This window comes from Anomalospiza imberbis, chromosome 13 (assembly GCF_031753505.1).
Source record: "Anomalospiza imberbis isolate Cuckoo-Finch-1a 21T00152 chromosome 13, ASM3175350v1, whole genome shotgun sequence".
Classification (NCBI taxonomy): domain Eukaryota; kingdom Metazoa; phylum Chordata; class Aves; order Passeriformes; family Viduidae; genus Anomalospiza; species Anomalospiza imberbis.
The window spans coordinates 19913278-19935790 of NC_089693.1; the positions used below are offsets into that span (position 1 = coordinate 19913278).

The window sequence follows — 22513 nt, forward strand, 5'->3', positions numbered from 1 at the left end:
CACAGACACTGACTGGGCTCCAGTGTCACCCTGTCTCAGACACCGGACTGGGGCACTGCTGTCACAGACACTGAACTGGGCTCCAGTGTCACCCTCTCACAGATACCAAATCTGGGTGCCAGTGTACCCGTCACAGCCACTGAATTCGGGTACGGATGGCCTCCTGTCACAGACAAGAAACAGAATTTTGTTCATAAAAGACACAGATCTACAGAGGCGATTGGTTCGGTGGGAGTTGTTTCCTAACAATTATCCCAGGATCCTGCAGATGCTGGAACACAGTGTCAGCCACTCAGAGCAGCCCCCTAAAACAAAGGTCAAGTCTAAGGGCGCGTTCCTTACAGGCGAAATGCAGCGAGAGGCTGCACGAGCAAATGAGGTTGTAGGTGCTTCCATCTGCTGAAGATTATACTGCACACTGACCTCAGGCAGTTCTAATGTGTACAAGAGCTAATGAGATTGCTCTGCATTCAGGCAGTCCAGGGCAGCTAAAATAAATCATTAGGAGGTATATATAACAGTCTTTTTAAGGTAAAATTCTGGGCCAAGGTAACATGTTGAATTTCTATTTGCAGTAGCAGCTGATGCAGCAATCTGAGTGTGCACCTGGACCAGCACTGCTGCACTGAGGAAACCGCAGTCTGTATTTCCAGGTACACCATTCTTCCCTCAGCCTGTAGGGCAGGAGCACACTGCACATATCATCAGATGACCAAAAAAAGGCATATAAACTTAAACACATGCTTTGATTTGCTTAAATTAACTCATACGTATCAGCTCTGTGGAAGAACCTTGCAAATCTCAAAGAGAAAAAACGCTCTTGTGTAGAAGATAACTTGTGACCAAGGAGACAAAGGTAAACCACCTCTTGATACCTATGACATTCATGTTCCTTAATTACACACACTGTGGTAGCTTCTGGTGGGTATTTACCAATAAGTTCCAACATTCTCTGTAACGGAAAAAGTATTTTTGAAAACTTCATAGAATCCCAGCATAATCAGAAGTGAAATGGAACTGGGAGGGCCATCTAATCCAACACCTTGCTTTAAGCAGCTCCATTTAGCTCAGGCTGCTGAAAGCCTGTCCTCTCAAATTCTATCTCCAGGCTGGGTGTACACAGCACCACCTCCCTGGCAAGATGCTCCAGTGCTTGCCCATTCTCATAATGAAAATGTTTGTTCTTGTATTTCACAGGAAGTTTGCACATTCTGTGCTTGTGTACTGTCACTGTGCACCTCTGAGAACTGTCTGGATACACCCACTATGATGGAGCTGAAAACAGCAACAAAGGTGTAATACATATGGCTGATGTGAAAGTGAAAATACACTTATTACCAAGAAAAAGGGAGATACAGAACACTTCATAGAAGAATGAGTAACTAGATTGTCTGGCATGAAGATAAAGTTCATCAGTAGGAAATTTAAACTTACCATTTTCAAAATCTGTTACATGTCCTCTTGCAGCACAAACCTGGCAATATTTTGTCAGGAAACAAACCAGAAATAATTATGGGGCACTCCTGTGCACTTCCTCACTCAAATAATGCATTAGGTGATTATTTCTAAGCAGGTAAATCGACAGACCTACCCGGAGCTCTTGATAACATCTCCTTCCACATGCCTGGTTTTATTAAGTGGGCCACCCATCCTAGCTGATATTTTATAATACACATGTAAGACTTGAAAAGAGACTTAGCAGTGAATCATGGAGTACTTCCCTTTAATGGTCTAACAACAGAGTAGGACTGACACAGTTTCTGAGAGATCAATGAACATTTTAGCCAGAAGCTTACTTGTGTCTAACTCCAGGAGCAGTAACTTTGCTCAATTCTATTAGTGCTATCTGTATAGAATGCCCTGCCCTAAAACTCATCTGCCACTGGGATACAATCCAGTGTTTATTTCCATTAGTTTAGCCATTGTTGGTAACAATAAAAATCAGGATACAGTTGCAAACTAATGATCTATGTGTAGAATAAAACACAGGATGACCTTGGTTGCCTTCCATCCACCAAGAAAATGACTGGTAGTTAGAAATAAATTAAAATTATTGAGAGGATAGCATACGTTATTTCTCCAACAGGTAATTTTACCAGCTAAATAGCCCTGCCATTAAACTGGCAGCCATTGTACAAATTATATTCCAAGATAAAAAAAGAAATTCCAGCTCCTATAGTTGTTGCAGTGTTAAGAATGCTGAAAACCCCAGCTCTATAGGAACTGACAGAAAAGGAGCTCTGGTGTGATAAGGCTGAGCACATACTCCTGGGCTGGCTGTGTTCAGCTGAATGACTCTTCTGAAAGCTAAGCAGAAAAGATCAGGTAAGTATATCTATTATTACAAATGGAAATTCCTTTACAGATGATTCCAGAGGAAAAAAGCAATCTTCCTTGACTGGAATTTGTAGCTAATGAAACTTTAGAACTTTGTTTTGAAATTCAAGTTATCCTGATAAAACAAAACCATCAGCAATATACTCTGCATGTTCTTGACAGTGACTGCAGTGAGACTTCTTTTCCTTTTACCTTTACCCATTTTTAGAAATCCCTCATGCTCCATTCCTGTTTAAGAATCTCTTTTTTTGGCCAATGGAGAATAAATAAAAAGCAAACTATTCAAACGGTTGCAGTGGGGTACTACAGAGAACAAAGTGGTGGCTTGTGCATGTATAATTTATAAATATATTCTGTTCTTCAGATGTACAGCTAGCCAAAATGCAACATGTGGAAAGAGTTTCCATGTTTGCAAAAGTACATCTCCAATGTCAGTCAGGAATGGAAATGTACTTTACAGTTGTGATACCCCATCACTGGTCAAAAAAATACCATAACTGACAAAAGAAAGAGACTTCAAAAAGATGAAGGGAGGTTTTATCTTTGCTGCTTTTAATTTTTAAAGCAGAAGTCCTGGTTTTGTCTGCCTAGCATTAAGCACCAGCTTCAAATCAGCATGGGACTTCTCAAGAGAACCAGCCACCAATTGCTTTTGTTTTAAATCCCAAGCAGAACAGGCTAACTATTTTTCCCAATTCCTCTAATGAAATAATTAATACTTTGCTTGAGACTTTCAAGATCATTTCATCTGCAGAATACGCCAGACCCTGAGAATTCTAACCCCAATTGCTTGAGCAGCAGCAAAGTAGTAAGAAACCAAACACAGGATCTCAGAAAAGGAAGCACTGGGAAACCTTTCCAGCAGGAATGTTCTCAGTCCCATCTCTACTGAATAAATGCAAATCACCAGCGTGGTCACAGAGGCGCAGCACGGTGAATCAGTGCCAGCCCCCTGCTGGGCTGCAGGGAACCACGCTGACCTGTCTGCTGTGCCCATGCGGGCAGCACCCCTGCCCTGGAGCAGCTGGCACCACACGGACAGGGCAGCCTGGAACCCTCCTGGCTGCTGCTCTGCTCTGGGCACAGCCAGACTACTGCAGGCAAACCTTCCCTCAGAAACAGCCAAGCACACGGAAACGCCATGAACCAGCAATCCTTTAGAAAGCTCAGGAAAGATGGTCAAACGGAAAAGCAAAAACCTGGCAGAATTTTAGACATTAAATACCATTAGGAGCCATTTTTCCCATCAGATGCTGTACACAACGTTAATGTGAATATTATATTGCTGACAACTTTTTCTTGAATTATGAAGCTAATAATTTACAAATAAAGGATGCAGTACTCCTGTCAATGTCTTATGGTACTAACTGCAGCAAATTAGTACATTTACCTGATATTATGCAGCTGAGACAGTTGTTTGGCAGCAAGTCAGGCCAGTAAGAGGGATTTAGCATGCTGTCATCTTTCTATAGACTGTGTTTTTCCATAGCAGATGACACTTGAAAGCTGCAAGAGAACCTGCTCTGTTTTCTCAGCCTTACTCCTCTCCCAGTGCAGTATTTCTTTGTTTGATGTACAGGCTGTAACCATCAGAGCTCAGATTTAGGGTGACTCTGGTCAGACATTCAGGAGTACCTGGCTCAGAATGAAGAGCAGCAAGAGCTGCTTCTGAACCCCCCCTGGGATAATTGAGCCCACCTTTACTCAGACTACGAAACAATAACAGCAAAAATTGTTTAGAGATTGAGAGTGTTATCTGGCTGTATAGCAAAGTTCCTAAAAACAAATGTTTTACAATTTATGATTGTCAAGAACTTTAATATGGTCTGACAGACAAAATACTGCACTGGGACTCAAGAAATCACCGATTTGCTTAATGGGTTTGGTGAAGGGATTACCTCTCCCTTGTAAAATGGAGTGTATACCATTTACCTGGCAATTTCACAACCTTGACAGAACCCAAATCACTAAGTATCATTGTGCAAAGGTGTTATGAAGAGGATTGCAGTTTTGCCACCAAAGACAATATAGTTGGCACTTACTAATTTTTGGCAGAAGCCAAGCCTTAGGTTTAGAACTTTGTTATGGTTAGTATGAGTGACTCAAAACCAGCATTATGAAATGACACAGTATCTACAGCTCTTCCTAAAGCATCACACAGACAAAGCAACTTACCACCACCAGCAGTTCAATGCAGAATCCTAGGCTGATCCAGGTCTCCTAGGAGATCTGGACCTAAACCTAAAAATCTGACTGGGGACCTAAATATTGATGGTTTTGTATTTCAAAAGTACCTGCCACAAGCCAGGAGTGGTAGTTAAAGCTAGAAATCTCCAGGATTTATTTGGACTATATCTCATAGCTCCCGTTTCACTGAAACAAGAAGTAAATCACCTGGGGATCATCCTGTTGTGGTCTGATGGTCACCTCAACACTCACTTATCCTGAGTCTCAACATCCATCCCTGCTTTCTACTTTAAAGCAAGTTAGTCAAGAACTCATTTGCATAAGACAAATGGCAAAATCTCCTGGCTCATTGCCCCAAAATGGTTTTACACCTTTTTCATGTAAAATATATTCACTTCAGCTATTTTGAACTTCACCTTCCCTTACCTCCACACTGAATCACTGAACATTTGGGGGCCCGGGAAGAGTCTTAAATCTTGACTTGCTTCCAGGAACTAGAAGCTTCTACTGCAACATTTTGAACTTGCCAGGAGTCTCTGACTGACCTACAGGGAAGCTGCCTCTTGCATTTAAAGCAGGGAAATTAATTTTTTTTAACTGCACATCCTTTTCCTAGGAATACTAGCTGCAGTCTCCAACAATGGGTTTTGTATGTTAATGCTATGTCAAGCTAGCTGTACTCATTTAATAAATGACATACTGGAACCATTTATTTTCTGTTGCTCACATTTGTTTTCCTCACCTCCAAGAACATAAGCCCAGCAGCAGAGGCAGCTGATTGCTGTTTGACAAATACCATGCTGACAATATCCTGGCTGCAGCTAATGCTTCCTTAGCACTGAGACCTGTCACCCCACAGCACAAGTCCCAGTGGTACTTCTCAAAGCTCAGCCTGCAGCAAGTACATGAACTGTTTGACTTGCCTTGACAAGATATATGTAAATAAAGACATAACTGAACTTTACCCCTTGTTCTTGGCAGATCTGGGTTAGTCTTTCCAGCTGCTCATCTTGAATAACTTTTGCCTTCTCATATTGCTGAATCATCATCTCCATCTCCACTTTCACTGGAAGGACATATGCTGGAAAACACAAATAACACTTAAAGCAACCCAGCTGTGATTTGTTTTTTCATCAGGAAGAAAACCTTTACAGGCCAAAGAACATCATCCCTTTCCCTTGCATCTAGAGAACTAGAGTATTTCCAATAGAAGCAGCACTAGAGTACATTCCTCAGGGCAGGATTTCTAACACTGGAAATGCAGGGTCTAGATACTGTCTGGTCAGACCTCTACCTGCCTGGCTGAACTGAAATGCATGCTGCCTGCTCTTCCCAGACTCCATGCTAGTAGAGCTCTTCCCCAGTGTTTACCACAGATTTCCTGAATTACTGGGTAGGAGGATTTTCTCTTTAGAGTCAGTCCCGTTCCCTCTAAACCTGAACAGCACGGCTCCCTCAGGAAAAGAACTATTCCAGAGTCCTAACCATTTAATTCCTAGACTTTGTGGTAAGAAATCAGTCCTTAATGGACACAGCAGACTAAGAAAGATATTTTGAAGCAACAAAAAGGGCATTTATCTTCTATGGCTTTTCAAGCTACAGCCCGGTTTTCAATATGTTTTCTGAATGGCTCTAGAACTTTTGCTCCTGTCTTCACTATGGCAAACTCACACTGATCAGAAAAGCTGGTCAACACATACTGCAATAATGTTTTCTGAAGCTACACAAAATCCTGAAATTTTCTTTCATGCTTCAATAAGAGGGCTATGACCTCTCCTGAACTCTGAATGCAAAGTTTCCCGGGCATTTAAACCCAAAATAACAACTTTCATTTTTCACACATGAGCAAAATGGCCATTCATTTATTTCTTTTCCCTAAGCTGCCTGAAGCTGCTGAGCACACAGTAACCTACACTGAAGTCCTTGCTTCCAGGCCCAGCTCTCTGCAACCTTGACTTGCTGGGGCCTTTTCATCTCCCCTGGTACATCCCCACAGAGGTCTGTGCAAAACACCACAGATATGCACTTCATTTCATTTCCAGGATGTACAGCACTGCAGAGAGCACCTCCTGCTGGGAATCCCCAGGGCAAGAAAATCCTCCTGGAGTCTGACACAAAACTTATTTACTGACAAAAACTTAGAAAAGAAAGTCCCAAGACAGAGCTCGCTGTGTAGTTATGGGGAGGGTGCAGCAAATATCAGCAAAGCAGAGAATCAATTATTTTGCAGAATCAGGAATAACTGGTGGCAAGAGACATAAAACAAGTCAGGACATTTGCTTTACAGGACAGGGGATGGAAAGGTGCCTAACAGCAAAATAAACCAATAAATTATAAAGGCTCCTAGAGAGCAGGAGATACAGCCATGATCTCTAGACCTACTCTCCTCCATGGGAGTCATAACTCTCTTCTGTTCAGTGCTAGCAAAATGTAAGAAAAGGACAATGACAGGAACAGGGGTAGTAAGTAATCTTTCTGTATTTTTAAAACATCTTCTTCCCAGCCTGCCAGGTGATGCTTGGAGTCCCAAGCTGAGTCCCCACTCACCATCAATGATCCTCTTCACTCTCCATATCCGCAGAGTGATGATAAGGCTGATGGCATCCCACGGGCTGCTGGGGCCGTTGGCCACTGTTGAGGCCACCATTGGTGCCAAGGACAAGATTATGATAGCACCATCAAACACCTAGAGAGAAATCAGTTTTTTCAAACCTTCCCTTAAAATCACATCCCTGCTGTTCCTCTTTGAAATCTTGACGGACTCCCTGTTTGTCCAAAAGAAATGCAATTAGGTACCTATTTGAAAGGGATATGAGAGGTGGCCAAGCCACAGAAAGGCTGCATCCTTTTTAGGTAGCACAACAGAATTCCTCAGTGTTTTTTATGAGGTGAGGAGAGATAAACTGTGGTGGAAGGGAAGGGGGAGAGAAAGGTATTTGGAAATACTGGCCAAAATCCCCAAGGAGAATTGATAGTCTAAATGTTATTACAGCCAAGGAGTTTTATCATCACTGGTATTTATTACCTGTTACTTGGCATAATGTCATCTAAAAAAAAATGCAGTCCCTGCCCATAGATCTTACTGTCTAAATGAAGAGATCAAGAAGACAAGTAGAAAAAGATGGAGCCAAGAGACTCGATGGCTTCTGGCCATGTCCTGGCTACACCTCACGTGTGGGGATGGCTGTGCACCTAGACAGAAATTCTGCCTGCTCTCACTTTTATGGGGCAGCACGGCTTGCAAGGAGCTTGACAGTTGGGACTGTTCTGAATGATTTATGTGACACTGCCTGCATTGGGATGAGATCAGAAAAAGCAATTGTGCAGTGCATGAGACAGAAATGAGCTGGTAAATGTGTTTCAGAGCAAAGTGGCAGCAGTGTCGTGTCTGTCCCACGCTGGCCCAGCAGAGCAGAACAGAGCACCACGTTCTCATTCCTGCTGAAACCCTCCCCTGCTGCTAAGCCCCACTGATTACCTGTTTGCATAAAGAGGTGGGGCACGGATTTTTATGAGAACTACTTATTCAGAACTGTGTATAACAATTCAGTGTATTGAAAAGAAATACTTCTTACTGCAGCCACTCAATGGGCAGTAAAAAATAACACTATTCCAAATTACCAAGATGAATTATCAGAAACTGCTGCATTTAGCCTTAATAATAAGAAACCCTGAATCAACTATTTAAATTCCATTTCATTTTTTTAGCAAAACAAGTTAAAATGTTTACAACTTCGTTACAAAAATATGCAAGTCTCTAGATTGATTATGCTCCAAGAACACCCAGATTGTATTCTGGTTCTTCCTGCACAGTAGTGGTTCATAAGGCAGTATCAAGAAAGAGCTTTTAATTTTCCTGTTCTCCAGATTTCTGATCAGATTGGGATTATGTATTATTTATTACACACTAATTTATTTTTCTTTCTCTACAAGAGTATATACATTCTGTGTAATTTTTAATTTGAGGTACTAATTACAGTGTTTATCAAAACAATTTCACATTAAAAATGGGGGTTTTGCCAAACTAATGTTTACTACCAGGAAACTGCATGCAATTTTCAACTAACTCAACTAATTTCAACTGAATTATGGCAATGGGGACATAAAACTCAGGTGACAATTTTTACCTCTCAGAGCAGCAGTGCTGTCAGACCAGCACAGCTCTTACAACAAAAGTCACACAAAGAGGAAGAAGGCCAAAATCTCTCCCTTCATAAAACATTTTCAAATACTGCAATCTTCTGAGTCTCTCACAGAAAAAGGGACTGCATCACTCAGCTATGGATAATGCACATAATGAGAAGAATGTGTGTATTTATCTGCCTTAATGGAGTTACACCAAGTTAATAACAAAGCCATCTGAAGCAGTTCTTCATGGTTTTACTGGGGCTGCCTGGAAAACAGTACCAGAAGAGAGAGCTTACCTCTATTTTGTTTTCAATGTAATCCCATATGCCAAGGACCACAATCCTCAAAATAGTCTAGTAAAATAGATTAGGGGGAAAAATGATTACGGATGTTATTGCAGTCTTAGATAAACATTTAGCCCTTTACCTATTCAAGGAATAATTTTTTGTCTTATTTAAGTACCATACATTTCTTCTAAATAATAATCAGGTTCTAGAAATGGCTAAACTGCTATATTAAAAAAGCAGATATTGCTTCCCAACCAGTATATTGACTTAATAAAACCTCCACAAACAAGTTCCAAGTTCAAATGCTCATCAGTCTTTCCATCTTCCTAAAATTTTGCTTTCAGATTTGTGTGATTTAGATTACCAACCCTCCCCAGCCTCCTGACCCAAGCCTATATATAAGATGCACCAGGGGGCTCCCTCAGTCAGAATGGGGGAAAAGTCTCTTTTCTGGCCATCTTTGATATGCCAGTGCTTACTGATTTTCTAAGAGAAGAGGCCCCATCCTGTCCTGATGCCTAAAGCTACTGACATTTCATCAGCCTGAAGAGCAGATGCTCTTCACTGGAAGTTAAGGCAGTTGCTTTATTACAGGATCCCAGAAATTAATGGGCTAAGGGAGAAAAATAATCTCTGTGATCCTTCTCTATGAAGCAAAACAACAATAAGTAGCCTCAACAGCTAAAAAAGAGGAATAAAAAAGAACACAGAATGAACCAATGGTGAATTCCTATTAAAAATCCAATGGCACCTTTCCTAATTTTAATTTGGCTTTCAGAAGACACAATAAAAGAAAAAAATCCCTCAGTCAACTTGCAATTGATATTGAACTTATATAGAAGCCTAACTGGTAGGGATGTTTCCTGCCAATGGCAACAAGGTCAGACTTTGACAGACATGAGGAGTCTACCTGCAGCTGGGAGCCCTGCAAGGGCCACCAAAATGCTACTTCCTCCATTGAAGAGCAGCATAATGACTTAGTGCTCAGCAGGCCTACATGTGAGGGGTGATTATGCCCAGAATTGTGCAGAAAAAAGTGACTCTGATGAATACATGTATCTCCTCTCCACTACAAATACAAATCTTAAATCCCAAGCAGCTCTGAAGTGATGCCAAACATACCAGCAGTACCTAATTGCAGAACACCACCGAATTGTTCAGTAGTGTTCCTGTGCATGGTTTTGCCAACCCCCATGAGCCCAGCTGCCTCAGCTGGCCTGTGATGATTGTGCTCCCTGCTCCTGGCACTGCAAACCTGGATAACAGCACTCACCCCTGCTCTGCCCAGGGGACACTGCTGTGGGGCAGATGGTGCTTCCAGAGCTCAGCCCCACAGCACCAAGGAGGAGGAAAGTGAACCGGCCAACACCTCAGAAATGGGGTATGCAAAGGCACAGGCCCAGGCTGGCTGAGAAAGGGAGGCATGAGCCTGAAGACAAAATGCAGCATCTTCTTTCCTCTACAAAAAATGATGATACTCTACAGAGACAGCAAGATCCCCCAATGCTGCCAGCCTGTACTCCTAAAAACACTGTACTTCCAAAGCACTTGACAAGTGCAGCATGGCACTAAGGCTCTCTCCATAATAACCTATAAATAAACCTCAAGGTTTATTTATTATGTGGAGGAAGAGATACTCAAGAGCAGGTGCTCAAGTCCCTTAATGACCCCAAACTGGCCAGCATGATGTGATCTGACATAGGCACAAGGTGTAAGCACACGTGCTGCTGGCCAGCCAAGGCACTCCTGCAGCCACAGCTCAGCTCCTGAGCTGAATTCTGCCAGGAAAAGCATCCCAGCTCCTCTGCCAGTATCTCCCTCACTCCACACCAAGGAGCTGCACAAAAGGCTGAAGTACAAGCTACTTGTGAGCCCCTCAGTTCAGCAGTATCAGCTATGTGGGGTCCATACAGGTTCCACAGCAGGCAGCCATGGGGAAACACATGAGGACAAGCAGAGCCTTCTAGAAAGCTCAGGGCACCACCTTTCCTACAGCCACCCTGCTGGGAGCGCAGCTCATGCTCTGCTATGCTTGGGCAGTACTTATGAAGTGCCAGGTCAATAAGCAACTAACACAGGATGGCTGAGCACTTAACAACTTTACAGAAACTGAGGGTGAAAGTCTTCCTTCCTTTGGACAGGTGTGCACAAAGGTATTTTCACCGAAATGAGGCATATCTGCACAAAGAAAACAGAAACACTGCCTCACAACCCTAAATACGATTTAACATCGGACTGGTGAGGGAATGTACAAAAGCATTTTCCTTCCTGCCTTTTTAATTCCTGACTGCAGCACTTAAATCAGACTGTGCTCCTGCCATGTTAATGGGTGTGAGCAGTTCCAAGGGCTGGAAGCTAACACAAATGTTTTCACTGCCACTCTGCTGCTGTGAATCAGCACAAGTCAGCAGTGACTGGAAGTCTACTTGGCAGACATTTAATGCAGGATTGGGTGTTGGTGTCCAGCACAACATGCCCAGATGATCAGCACCTTGGCTCTCAGCTCGAGAGACACTGCACGAAGGTGAGCGTAAGGGTGGGATAAGCCAGCTCCTCCCAGCCCAGGGGCACACCCTTCAGAACCAGCTGGGCACTGCTGGGGGTAAACTTAGAAAACATTTATTCTGCATGGAAGCTCTTCAAGCTGTGCACCAGCACTGTCACTCTTAAAACACCCCATCACCACTGAAGTGCCAGGAGCTAGGAAAGGCAGTCTGCCCTTGGTGACCCGAGAGAGCCCCAGCCTGGCCACTGAGGTGCCCCTGGGCCAGCCTGTGCCAGCACAGCTCCAACCAGCCCTGGCTGTCCCCACTCTGCCTCCGTGTGTCCATGGCAGAGAGAACATCCACTGCTGCTGCCACAGCTCTCACCCAGAAGAGGTGGAACCAAAGGAATTTGGACTGTACTGGGCACCTCCGTGATTGCTCAGTGTAATAAATGGAGCAAAAGAAAGCATTGGTATTTCTTATATATAACATTTTAGGATTTTTTCCAAAGCAATCAAAAATGTGTTTCATACAAATACATATATATTGCATTTGATTGCATACTCTCTCTGTAAAGAACTTTAAAAATGAGGACCTGTAGCAGAATCTGAAAAAACACAGAGACAGAAATTAATAATCCAGAAAACTTCCTACCTACTGTTCAAGGACCAAACTGAAAGATGCATATGAATTAGAAGAGAATTGCAACTGTACAACATTCATCACAGACAAAACCAATGTTAGTCACAATTCTACCATTTTTAAGTACAAAAATCTACAAGAAAAAGGGAAAAACTGGAGCAGCATTGCTGTTTCCCACTGATGTGCAGGCATGTAGCAAATGCACACAAACAGTTTTACATTACACTACAGGCATCCTGCATTTTTGAATACAGATTTGAAAAAAATATTAAATATCAGTGTGAGCACTTTCCTGTTAAAGGAAAGTACTGCCAGATTGGTTTTTTCTACTTGAGAAAGAAAGCTTTAATGTTTTTTGACTAGAAACCTTTTAACTAGAAAGTCCTTAACACATATTTTTAAGTTATATCAGAAATACATTTTTCTTCTGCTAAAGCTAATTTAGTACATAAAAGTCTGTCCAGTGCATTAATAAAAGGCAAAATGACTGAACAGTTCTGTTAACTTCTTTAAGCTGAAGTAAACGCAGATAAAACTTTAAATCATTTTTCAGACAGAAATCCTATTTCAAAACCGACAAAGTCTCCTGGTGACACACAATTGTTTGCACGATACTGACAGTCAGCAGTGAAGTTTAGATGCTGCAGGTTCTCTCTCTAATTTTGTAGGGAAACTTGGCCAAGTCCTTTGCTGAGCCAGCAGTACCAATTCCCACAATCTGCATTTGTTAGCTAACTGCACAGTACATTAAGTCATTTTAAATACTTTTTTGCTTGCACATTTAATATACAATTTACTACTCAGTGAGTCACTGCGTCCAATCCCTCTGTAGTGTGAAAACAGCAGGAGGCAGCAGAGGAGGGGACCTTGGCCCGGCAGCAGGAGGCAAAGGAGAGAGGAAAGCACCTCTGCATTTCATGATGGGGCACAGCTTGGGCAGGAGACAGACAGGATGGAGGCAGTTGGAAGGGATTTCCTTCCTCCCTTCCTTCCCTCCCTCCCTCCGTCACACAGGCTGCAGAAACTGTAAATTCAGCTTTTGCCTTTTCCACATATCTCACAAGACCAAATATTTATCGAAAGCTTTCCCAGAACACCTTGTACCCAATCTGTAATTTATAACCCCTCTCATCTGGGTCACTCCCAGAGGCCTTAGCTCATCCAGTCCTTAAAAGAATCCTCTTCTGCCATCTCCTGGTGTGCTTGTAGTGAGCTACTGCATGAGCTGTCCTAGCACACGCTGTCCCCAGGCCAGCAGAGCCCAGAGGAACGTGCTGGCATGTTGAAACGAACACATCCTTCTGTTTCCAGGGCACAGGTACCCTCCTCACACAGATTCTCTTCAACCAAAGCTCTGAAACTACAGACCCCACATCACCATTATCCAGTACAACCCAACCCCATGTCCTGCCCTCTGGAACTGCTGGGCTCCATCAGCTCGTGGTGCCACAGAAACCATTCCCTGCCAAAGCCTGGTGCCATGAACAGACACAAACACGCTGGGTTCTCTCTCACTAATACTACCAGGACATCACACACCCAAATGCACCTTTGCACAACCTCTGCACTTCTATTTCTTCTTGTGTTCTCCCAATACTCTCACAATCTTAATTCTTAGCATACGGGGAAATCCAGTGAGTTTTCAACTGACAATTCTGTAGAGATTTGAAAGGGCTTTTCAGGCATGGGAATGGCTCACCAGAGACTCCAGCACACAGGCAGAACGGCCAGGGAACTGGGCTTAGGCAGCCCTGCATCACAAGCTCCCTCTGGGCATGGTCACACAAGCACTAACACCTCTCTGGAACATGTGGTGTAGGAGGTGCAGCACTGTCAGTATCAAGAGATGAAAGCACAGATGGAGCACTGATAGAGCACACTGTAAGTCAGGGATACTACTGGAAATGAAATGGGCAGACTGGTATTTCAGGCAGATGTCCAGCAAGATTCCCAGAACTTTATGGGACCACTTTCCATGGTAACTACTTCTTTGTGAAGCCACAAAATTGCTTAGTAAAGAAATTTCCCAGTATATTAAAATTTATTTTATACACACTAGCAAAGAAAGAAGCCTAAATTTACCTTTATAAATCACATTAATATATCAAACCTGTATCTTTGTTCCTAGACTCCACTACTCACTCCATTTAGATTACAAAACATACAGCAATGAAGTGCATTTATACATCATAAGAAAAGTTGTACGTACAGGGAATAAAAGTAAACACACAAAAGAGAAACCAGTTTACAGAAGATTAATAGGAGATTATTATCTTTCCTCTCAGCTCTTTGAAGCTCACAAATAATGTAATAAAAGTAACATAGCTGAGTTTCTCTAAGATAAATTATGAATTTAAGGGAAAGACATTTTTACTTAGTTTTGCCATTTAGGATGTTTTTCTTTTTTAACAGAACTTTAACAGCAGAGTCTCCCTTTGGAGGTTTTATTCCTTTCAAGGGCAAGGAGAAAAGTGGCAGGCTACTATGAACACTTCCTTTAAACATACAGGATGAGAAAAGCCTTGGAGTTTTTCCTCCTCTGAGCCATAGCTAATGAAACAGATTGTTTATCAGCTAGGAGCCCAGACTTACTCTACTAAATTTGAGAGCTCATTTCTTGGACACCGATGGTAGAAAAAAGCTGTGATTTGGTGCTTGCCTGACTGAGTACACAAGCCTTGGTTCCTCCCAGGGAATCCCTCACGTGCTTCCCTTCAGCAGAATGCCCGAGTGCTGGGCTGGCTGCAGCACACAGAGCAGTGCAAATAACTCATATCAATGAACTCCATTCTTGCACCTCAGTCCTAGTGGAAGAGCAGAGCTGAACGACAGCCACAGAACCACGTAATTGTGGCAATGGGACAGAACTGTTAAGAGCAGACTTCAATCCACTTACCAAAACTCTGCGACATTCCCCATCTCCTTTTCTCAGCCAACTAATACCAAGGCTGAGTTTGCCCTTTTGAGAGGGTACAACCTGGCCTCGCCTTGCTGCTGATACTGGGATTTCTCCCCAGTGCCTCTCTCTTCTCTTCTACTCTGTCTTAATGTCTGGGTAACATTTGGTGCACAGACAAATCATCATGATGTATGTCAACAAAGACAGACCACTAGTAAATCCAGGTCAAATACTTGGAAAAAAGCAAAAAAAGCTGATGTGCACTTCACTTGAATATGGATATTTTAATGCTGGAAAGTCGCAGACAGTGACAGAGAATATAAAATGAACAAAGTGCCTTTAAGGCTTGTGGTTGTTAAGACAAGCCTAGGGAAAGCAGGAAGATGCTGCGAGAGCAGCTACTCAGCTCTGTTGGCAGCTGTTCTGGCGGTATTTGCCAGCTGCTGGCATGTTTAGCCCCCTCATTTTAACCAAGCAGAAAGCCAGTGGCTGTTTAACTTCAACTGCACTGCAATTACTTGCAATGCTCTGAGAGCACCACCTTTAATCAGTTGAATCTTCCGAAACATTCAGATTTTGTGCTGAAAGTTTTATGGGTCTTAACAAGTATTTTACAACATTGTTCTTTAAGCTAAGGCCTTCCTGAAGAATTGTGTACCCATATTTACAACTAATGGGAATCAAATTACAGAATAAACACTAAACATCCAAACTTAGAACAGGGTACTTGCTATGGAAACCACCTTTTTTGAACACCAGAAACCTTGAATCCTTGCTTTGAGTAGAAAAGCAATGACTGAAGGACTCATCAATCCTCAGCAGTTGCCTGTTATACCTAGGTAAACTAATTAAACCTGATCTCTGGAATATCATCCTGGCATGAACAACCACTGACTGCAGAATCTCACTTTAACACATGATCTTCTCAACAAACGATCCCAAAGACAGCTGACTCATGGTATGGGAATCAGAGGAAAAGAAATTCCCTGAAGGGACCAAAGGAGTAAATAAAATAAAAATGTATGAAAAAAAAGCCATTTGCAATTTTTGCAGTATTTTGTAACCTCTTGGGAAAAAAAAACCTATGACAGAAAATTATACCCTCTGTTTTTGCTCTCTTGAGACACTATTCAATATGAACTCTACCTGGCATAAGGCCAACTCCAGCAGGAAAGGTACACCTGAACTCTTTCCCAGACTGGTGGTCTCTGAAGCACATCCAGCTGCTCTGTGGAGCCACCTCTATCTCTGAGCTGCCAAATGAATCCATATCCAAAAGTCTGCCCTGGTCTGTGCACCTCACATGGCTGTCTTGTGGCCTCGTTTTTCTTTGATCTAACTTCAAACCATAATCAAATAGCTGAAGGAAGCTACTTCAGAAGACAGATAATGAAGTAAGTGATAGGTTTATAATAAATGAGAACAGCACATAGACAAAGTAGCTCCAAATAAAGAGAGAAAAGCCAATGCAGATCCAAAATGAGGATGGTGAGTCAGGGAAACTGTTTTGGATTTGTGAAACACTTCTGTTACTCTTTTCCTGAAAAAAAACTTCTGAACCAGTTCAGCCACTTTGGAGGGTACCCTGTCCCAGCAGAACTGAAACAATCAATTTCTTCCTTGAGCCAGATGAGCCCTGGCCTCGAGGATGTGTCTGCAGTGCCACAAACAGCCCAACAGCAGCTGTGCACTCAGGGAGGGACACAGGAGCAAGACCTGCCCCAGGTGTGAGCAGAGTGCTGGTGGTGCAGGAGAATGAAAACAGAACTGCAGACTGCAGTGCAGCAGCAGGGAACTGAGCAGCACAGGAGAGGCTTTTGGTGAAAGCAGCTCCAGGAAGTAAAGGGGTCAGGTGAATGTGCCCGTGCAGCCATGCTGCTAGCAGCAGTTACACACTGATCCTATTGGGAAGTTCAGGATTACAGGGAGCTCCAGGGTGCTAATCCCCACTGAGGAAAGATTCTGGAGGGGAGAGGAAAGTATTTATTTAAGGGGAATGGACACCATCTAGCAAACCTGAGCCTTCGGGAATTAGGATGTGCAATTCACAAAGGAAAGACTACAAGTTCCTTTAATTGTTCAGAGATTATTTTCAGTCATCTTACACGTAACCTAGAGCCCACCACCACTGCCAAAGGATGGGGCCAGTAATGGGATCTATTTGTGTAAATGCAGCAGAAGGCTGGGATGAAGAGCAGTGTGAGATCCCTGCCTGCCATCACACAACCCTTTTGGAAAGCACCCACTGACAACACCAGCTAGAAAACCCTGCTGAGAAATACAAAATGATACGTGTAAATGTATTTCATTAGGAGCACCATGGAAATTACCAATCATACATGATAAGTATGAATTCAATACAAGTGATCCAATAAATCATTTGCAGATATCATAGTTTGTTTTTTGATTATTGTTTTTTGTAACCTTCACCTCGTCACTATATACATTTCCGACAGAATGAAGTCATTAACAAACCCCTCTGGATTATATTTTCTCCTATGGAACCTGAAAAAATATTTTAAAACATTTTAAGTCCAAGCTGTCTTCCAACCTAACAAACATAAAACTTGTTATTGTGACAAGTAACATATTAAAACCTGAAAAAGAGCACTAAAAGAATTTTGGAATATTTCAGGAGCAGTCTAAATGTCTCAATACCAATGACTTCTTTCTGGAACAAAGCTGAAAGCTCAGAAAGGCTGATTATCCCAGTTTGGTCATTTGTTACATCATGACTAGAGCCTTTTCCAGTGCACACATTCATACACATTTTGGCAAAGAAATTCACCATGTGTTTCATTCTCTATGTCTACATGCAGCAACCTGGAATATATAAACTACCTTAATAAATTGTGAGAGGAGAAAACTCCATTCTCAAAACAGATCTTTTTGTACAGAACTCCCATGGATCTTTATTCTTGAAAAACATATCTTCATCTAAATCCTATACTTTATACCCAGTGACACTGATAACAAATTGATCAAGCTATCCTCTCCACTGCCTGTAGATTCAATTATCTCTTTCTGCAGCTTACCAATTATAATTTTTAAGGCAGTATCTTCCCTTCCATGTTTCCTTACCAATTCTAAGCAACTGACATACAGTGCTAATCTAAATAACACTTTTTAGTTTGCTAAGTAGAAGCAGCAACAGTACACTTTTGCTTGGTTTTTTCCTTGAAATACACTGTGCTATGTTATTTGCAGTCAAACTACTGTAAAACTCTTGCTAATTCCAGTGACAACATAAAAATACTTTGCAGTTCTGTATGTGGTGAAAGACTTTGGTTATACATACCTCTGAAAAGAAAACAGAGAGGATGACTAGGCTGATCCAGTGAATTACTCCTGCAAACTGGGAAGCACTTGAAACTGCAATTAACATAATAGAACCAAGGGTCATTATAGTAGCAGAGTGCAACTTAGGTTTAGCATAATTAGTACTGCCACAAGTTACATATGGTAAAGCTTACTTTCTTAGGTTTTGCAGTGCAAGTACCAGAAAGAGGATGGGATGCAATGGACATGGAACTCCAGCCCTGCCAGCTGCTCACCTTCATTCACCATGCTAGCAGCTCTTCACTGGAGCTTTAACAGATCCTGCTGCTGGTAAGCAATGGCAGACACAGCTCAGGTCTTTGATGCTCTGCCACTGCTTCATGCTCTCACCCCAACGCTGCTTTGGTATGAGATGTGTGACTAATTCCTGTGTACCTAAAAATCCAGATCTAGGACTCAGTAAGGAAACAGAATGCTCTACTATCCCCACATTATTCCTTGTGTTCTGTCTTTGACAATTCATCTCAAATGATCAGTATTTATCTGGAACAGGTGCTTAAAAATTAGTGCTCAAAATGGGCTTCAAAATACATTTCATGCTGACAGAAAAAAGCAGAAAGTTGACAGGGTCCACTAACTGAACTGCTAGTGATTCCTGCTCCCACATGCTCCCAAGTTTGGACTAAGAGAATGACGAGTAAACATTCTCTCCTTGCTGCAGGGTATTTGTGGGTCTACTATCTCCACAGCAAACAGACCAGAGCAGTCAGTGCAGTCTTGCAGTGTCAGGGAATGGCTGTGTAAGGCAAGCAGTGGCTGTGTGCACAGAGGTGCAGGGCTGCGACAGACTTAACGATTTCCCAAGAGCATACAGGGCACACACTAAATGAAGAATTTTATTTTAAAATCAGAATCGATTGATATGGGAAGGAGAGGAAAAGGATGCAGGAAGAACTCAGGATACAAATAAAACTGAATACACCCTACCACTGGAACTCCCACTGCTGAAGCTCTTTTAGAGCTTGATGAGAGCATTTGCTACACTGCAGCAGAGGAACTACTTAAAGGTGAAACAAATCGGCAAAATGTAATATAAAAGTTTCCTAAAGCACTATCTCTACTGGGCAGCCTGAGCCCTGGGGACGCAGTTTTTCCAACAGGGCTCGACGGACATCCAAGGCTCCAGCTGCCCCCTGGCGACACAAAGAGATACAGTAACCAGGAATTCGGGCTGAAAATCCTCCGGACAAACGCTGAGCGAGCACTACAGGAGCTCGGAGTAGCAGCACTGGCTCTCAGTGGATGTTCCTGATTTCCTGGCAGATGCACACTGCAGGGTGTGTGTGTGATGCTGCAGCTCCGGACGTTTCCCCTGCACGGCTCCGCAGGGCTCAGCCCGGGAGCGCGGCTCCTCGGCCCCACGCTGCTCAGGAAGGGCTGCTGCCTTCTACACATGCACCTGCTGCAGCTGACTGCACAACCAGGGCAGAACTAACATCATTTCCTGAGCTCCTTTTCCCCAGAACTGCTGAAGATGAGGAATGGATAGCATGGTCTGTATTTCTGAGGCATTGGAACCTGCCACATCATTGAATTTTTTTTTTCTTTTTAATGAGTTGAAAGTTAACACTCATCTATTTCTGCTTCTGCAGAACATCACAAGGTATTGCAATGTTATTTTGTTATTGCATGCGAGGAACTTTGAAGGCAGACTTAAAAAACCTGATTACAGAACAGAGACCTAAAACAAAACACATATTCTATGTCCCTTGCTTTCTGGGGTTTCTAATTCTGGTATGAACACATTTTGTGCTAAAATACCCGAAAAGGTCTCTGACCTTTTCAGGTGTGTGTCCTACACTTTGTAAATGTGGTGTCAACCTATGAAACCAACAGCTTTGTGCATGGGAGAAATGCATCATACAACCAAAGACTACACCAAAAGCAGGAGAGAAAAATTGTACTCTGAAAATGTCACAGCCAAAGAAAACACCAGGTTTCTTTTGTTGTGGCTTTTTTCCAGTTGGTTGGTTTGGATTCCTTTTAGTAAAGGGAGGCTTCCTAAGTAATTACAGTCCATAGCATGGATTAGCAGTTGTTATTATGGACAGAACTGGCAGTAACGTGCTGTGAGGTATCCTAATGCACTGCTTGGTTTTATAAAGAACCCTTTAAAACTGTAAGTATATTTTTGAGAAACATAGTTATGGGCTAATGGCTTTTCAAAACCTCAGTGTAAATGACACACATCCCTTACAAGGCACAACTGGAATACTCAGATCAGCCTCACTGAGACAGCCTTCTGCTTTAAAACAAGATAGAAAGTATTCAAACTTGTGAAGGCAAAAAGCCTCATGGCAAGATTCATTAGTTAAAATGGAAAGTAGTAACACAAATGGAATGGTCCTGAGCAAATGCATCCTGGTGGCAGGGGCCACCTCTGAACAGTGAAGTCATCTGGCTCACCAAACACCTGCAGGTCATGCACAAGGTGTAAGCTGCAGAGCTTTCAGCAGTGTCAGATGCACCAGACACACAGGGGAGCAAGGACTCCTAAAGTAAAGCTTTCTTTAGAAGGTTCTTCAGAAAATAAATGGTGAGAAAATGGCTGCTTCCAGAGAAGAGTAACCAAAACGTTTAAAACTCAGAGAAATCAACAGTCTTTAAAACACTTTGTCTCTACAGGAAGTGAAAATTCTCCTCATAAACAGAAAGATGTGACACCTCAATAAGTATTGTTGAAAGCTTCTTCCTTAAGGCCTTATACCCACAATTCGCATTCCTGACTTTTTTGAAAGTGGCAGACTTGTCCAAATCCTGGGCTTCCTCATCCAAAAATGGTGAGTGACCAGAGAGCAGAGAAAGTAACAGCTGTAAGGGAGGGGCCATGCGCTGAACAGTGTGTGCAGTATGGACACATGGGTGGAAATGGGGAGCAACAGCATGGAATGACACACAGTCCTTCACACTCACCTCACAGAGTTTAAGAGATGCCTGTAATTATCAGTGAAAGTCCCTTAAAGTCATCTTAATACAACTGCAACACCTGAATCTTTATGCCACTATGATCAATTGACAAATTGCAACAGTAAAAGGACTTAAACAGAATAAAAATTTGGTTTGCTCAGTTTAAAGCTGCCACAGGACACACCTGGCACTCTTTTGTGCTATGTACTCTTGCATTTATGGGATTGCCTGAAGCCCAGCTGCCACTTCAACAGATCTGAGATTGCATGGACATACTAGAGGCTGCTCCTCAACATTTAGCTTAGGGGAAAGTGTTGGTGGGGTCTGTGGTCATGTCAACTTTGTATCATAAAACAAAAAGAGAGAAAAAAGGAAAAAAAAAAGGGGTGCAGTGGAGGAAAAGGAGAGTAGGAAAAAAAGATGAATTAAGAAGCAGAACAGCAGCATTAAAATTTCCATTGTGGAACCTGTGTAGAGTGAATTCAGATAAAGCAAACTCCATTTAAGCCATGATTTGACTCACAGTGTGTTAGCAAAGTAGAATGAAAATCTGTCTCATTTCAGGGCATTACAAGCTAGAAGGCTGTAATTTTGAGAAGTAATTAATAAGAGGTTAACACCAAGTATCCTATTTATTTTTGTACGTTCATCACTTTTGTCTATCCACATGTGATGGGTATCAGAGATTAATGATGCACAGATTTTTCTCCTGTGCATATCTAACAGAGCCATAAAGGACAGAGCTTTTCAAGTACTAATGACAACACCCGTGAATCTCTGCATGTACACTCTGCTTGTATCCTTTGAAAATTTGTCCTGTACTGAAATAGTTATTTGACCTAGCTTTGGTCCAAATAATAAAGAAGAGACTGACTTCACTATACCAGGGTTCCACAAGAACACATTTCTTACCTAGCCTAGTAATCATTTAAATGGTAGGGAAAAAACATTCCCAACATCCTCCCCCTTCAAAAACCTCCCAGCAAGTTAAGCCTTTATTTCATCAAAATTAAAAATTCCTCCTACTCACACTGGAGAAGCTTTATATCTATTAGGAGTTCCAGAGTCAGAAGAATCACCACCAATACTACACAGGCTACCAGGAAACTGTTGAGACTTGCACTGAGCAAAAATACCTGCCACACAGCTGCTCGTCTCCCACAGCACGGTTTTAGCCAGTTAGATCTAAGGAAATAAAATTAAGGGAAAAAAAAAGAAAAGAAAAGAAAAGAAGAAGTGAAAAAGGAAAAAAGCTAAAGAGCAGTGAACTCAAAATTGTACGTTCTTCTGTTATGGATACA

The 22513-nt window shown here is 42.3% G+C and overlaps 1 protein-coding gene across 2 annotated transcripts in view; it reads right to left on the reverse strand.

Annotated features, from left to right (window-relative positions):
• The window catches only part of TMEM266 (transmembrane protein 266), a 61336-nt gene that overhangs the window by 23898 nt on the left and 14925 nt on the right, over positions 1 to 22513 (reverse strand). For both annotated transcript variants that reach the window (XM_068204413.1, XM_068204414.1), the window contains 5 exons: positions 22243 to 22397; positions 18265 to 18338; positions 8949 to 9005; positions 7072 to 7210; positions 5490 to 5605 (listed from right to left, as the gene is read on the reverse strand). In XM_068204413.1, coding sequence (XP_068060514.1) covers positions 5490 to 5605; positions 7072 to 7210; positions 8949 to 9005; positions 18265 to 18338; positions 22243 to 22397 — 541 coding nt within the window. The remainder of the gene's footprint in view (positions 1 to 5489; positions 5606 to 7071; positions 7211 to 8948; positions 9006 to 18264; positions 18339 to 22242; positions 22398 to 22513) is intronic.